This window comes from Condylura cristata, unplaced genomic scaffold (genome assembly GCF_000260355.1).
Source record: "Condylura cristata isolate star-nosed mole 26May11 unplaced genomic scaffold, ConCri1.0 scaffold00026, whole genome shotgun sequence".
Classification (NCBI taxonomy): Eukaryota; Metazoa; Chordata; class Mammalia; order Eulipotyphla; family Talpidae; genus Condylura; species Condylura cristata.
In genome coordinates, this window is record NW_004567127.1 from 8,607,646 (window position 1) to 8,610,305 (window position 2,660).

Genomic DNA, 2,660 nt, shown 5'->3' on the forward strand with positions numbered 1-2,660 from the left:
GGGATCGAACTCATGCTGCAGTGGCTGTGGAGAGCTTCATAGTGCTGTGCTTTAACCCAGTGCTGCACCAGGGAGGGCCCTACACCCTGTCGTTTCTGATCAGTGGGTCATAAACTATCTGAGAATAAAATACTAATTCAGGAGACCCCTGGGGCACCTGGAATCTACAAGGACCCCAGGTGATTCATATGAAGATGCTCAAGACCCTCCTCTTCTAAGAAGTCTTCCCTGATTGCTCCAGGCACAACTGTGGCGGCTCTCAGTGCTGAAATCCAGGCCTAGTGGAGTGGCCTCATTGCAGCTGCTCAGTGAAGTCACATTACAGACTTCAAAAACAACCAATCCTTGGCCTCACCCCAGGGACAGCCATTTGCTCACACGGGGGTTGAAGCTGGGTGTTAGGTTTTGAAAGCCCCTAGCTGGCAGTGATGGGCGGTTACCACAGAGAACCACGGGCTTCCTTTAAGCCTGGGCTCCTGCCTACAGTGAAACTGACCACACACCACCCACTGACCCCGCTTCAACGTGGTCCAGGAGTCACAGGACACACCCCAACGGGGTGAGTGCATGATTCTTGGCATTCGCACGCTCACGGTGTATCACAACTGCCACAAAGCTAGCCAGAGGCGGGCCAGCCCATGCCCACGAGAATGGGCGCGGGTCTCCTGGCTGTGAGCTGCCACTGTCTTCTGCCCGTGGCTGGGATGAAGCCAGGGTAGGGTTCAAACTGGGCCCTCGACCCTCGAGGGCGGTTCTGCCCTCGACCGCCTGGGAAGAGGTCATGGGGTGTGGGACAGTCCGATGGAGCTCAGCCCTCTGTGCCAGGAAAATGTCACCTTCCCTGGGCCCATGCCGAGGGCAGGGTGGGTCCAGGCTGATGGGCAAGGCTCTGCTCCCGTGAGCCTGGGCACCAGCGGGGGGCACCTCTCTTGTGACCCCTTCTGACAGAACAGACACTGAATGCTTCCAGCTGCCAACTTGGGCCTAGCCACCCATGGCCACCCATGAGGTGGGTGCCATGCCGTGTCCTGCCGTGCCCAGGACAGGGACAGCGGGGGTGGGACAGCCCTGGAAGTGGGCAAAGCATGAAGAGTGATGGGTCGCGGGGAGTCGAACCGGGGCTCCTCCACTCACTAGCTCTGAGAGCTACGTCCAGCTCCCAGTTTACAGACTACTCACCCGTGACACAGGGGACAGACAGGGACAGAGGAGCCAACAGCAGGGCAGACACAAGCAGACCCTCACCTCCTGGTGCCATGGGCGAGCACGGGCAGCCCACCTCGCAGGTGAGAACGTCCCTGCCCACGCCGCGGTTTCTGGGCCAGCTGAGGCTGCCCGTTTCTCCCTGGGGACTCACCACCTCTGGGCGGGAGCTCTGGCTACTACCTTGCCTCCCGCCACACCTGGGGGTCCAGCTTATCAAGTAGATGAAGGACGCCCTGTGGCTTTCTCAGGCGGGCATCCACGCTCCAGGCCACAGGGCAGTGGGGGGCCCTGGACTCCCAAGTCTGCCTGCCCACCGGTTCTGGAAAAGCCAGCCTGACCCACCTTGTCCAGCTCATCCTCCAGAAGGCAGGGGTCGAGGCCCAGGGCTGAGAACTGACCCTCCTTCACGGTCATGATGACCTTGTACATCTCCGAGTAGTCCTTGGTGGTCAGGTGGGAGAAGTTGACGTGCGGCGGGATGAGGTCCCGGCTCAGGACGTTGGTGTTGAGGTATCTCAGGATTTTCTCAGCATTCCTGTAGCACAGAGAGGAGAGGGCCAGGTGACATGGCCAAGGCCGGCACCATCCCGAAGGCCCCTCGCAGACGTCCAGGGACAGGGGCGCTGTCCCGGAGACCCAGAGCTGGGGGCCTCCTCCGCGCTCCTTCCCTCAGCCAGGGGCCCGGGTCTGCCCAGCCACAGCCCGCCTGCCCCTCCTGGGAGACGAGAGGGCGGAGGAGAGAAGCCACCTACTCGACCACACACTTCTCATTCATGATGTTGGCCTTGAAGCCCAGCACAGCGAACACCACGAGGGTGGCCAGCACCGAGGTGAAGAAGTTGATGAAGGACACCAGGGCGGCGTCGAAGTGGCAATTGTTGTCCTGCTTGTTGTAGCTGGAGAAGGCGATGACGCCCCCGAAGCCCAGCCCCAGGGCGAAGAAGACCTGGGTGGCCGCCTCCCGCCACACCTGGGGGTCCAGCATCTTGTCCAGCTAGGGAGGGGTGGGTGTGAGACAGGGGAGACACACAGGTGATGACTTTATTCTCCTGCTTGGGGGTTCCCACTAATCCCCCTTTCAGGCAGCTCGCACGGTGGAGAAGAGCTGTGGCCATGGGACGAGGGCAATTCCCAGCCCCTCTTTTCCCGTGTTAGACCCACAGACACCTAGCAACTCGGAGGACGAGAACATAAATGCTACATGCTCAGTTAATACTATTTTTTTTAATTCTCAGGTAATACTATTTTTTTTTAAGATTTATTTATTTGTACATACAGAACTGGGGTACAGGCCAGAGGCTGAGGGGTGGCGAGAGGTTTCACCAGAGACAGAGTGGGGAGCAGAACAGGCAGATCGAGGAAGCACACTGCTGAGGGGAGCAGCGGGCGGGTCAGGAGAGGTCTGCCGTGCCATGTGGTCACCTCCGGGGCAGGCGGGAATCGAACTCATGCGG

General features: G+C 59.8%; 1 protein-coding gene across 1 annotated transcript in view; it reads right to left on the reverse strand.

Annotated features, from left to right (window-relative positions):
• Positions 1 to 2,660, reverse strand: part of SLC6A17 (solute carrier family 6 (neutral amino acid transporter), member 17) — a 26,018-nt gene that overhangs the window by 3,784 nt on the left and 19,574 nt on the right. Inside the window, exons 6-7 of the mRNA XM_004689672.2 lie at positions 1,959 to 2,200; positions 1,549 to 1,741 (exon numbers count right to left, since the gene is read on the reverse strand). Coding sequence (XP_004689729.1) covers positions 1,549 to 1,741; positions 1,959 to 2,200 — 435 coding nt within the window. The remainder of the gene's footprint in view (positions 1 to 1,548; positions 1,742 to 1,958; positions 2,201 to 2,660) is intronic.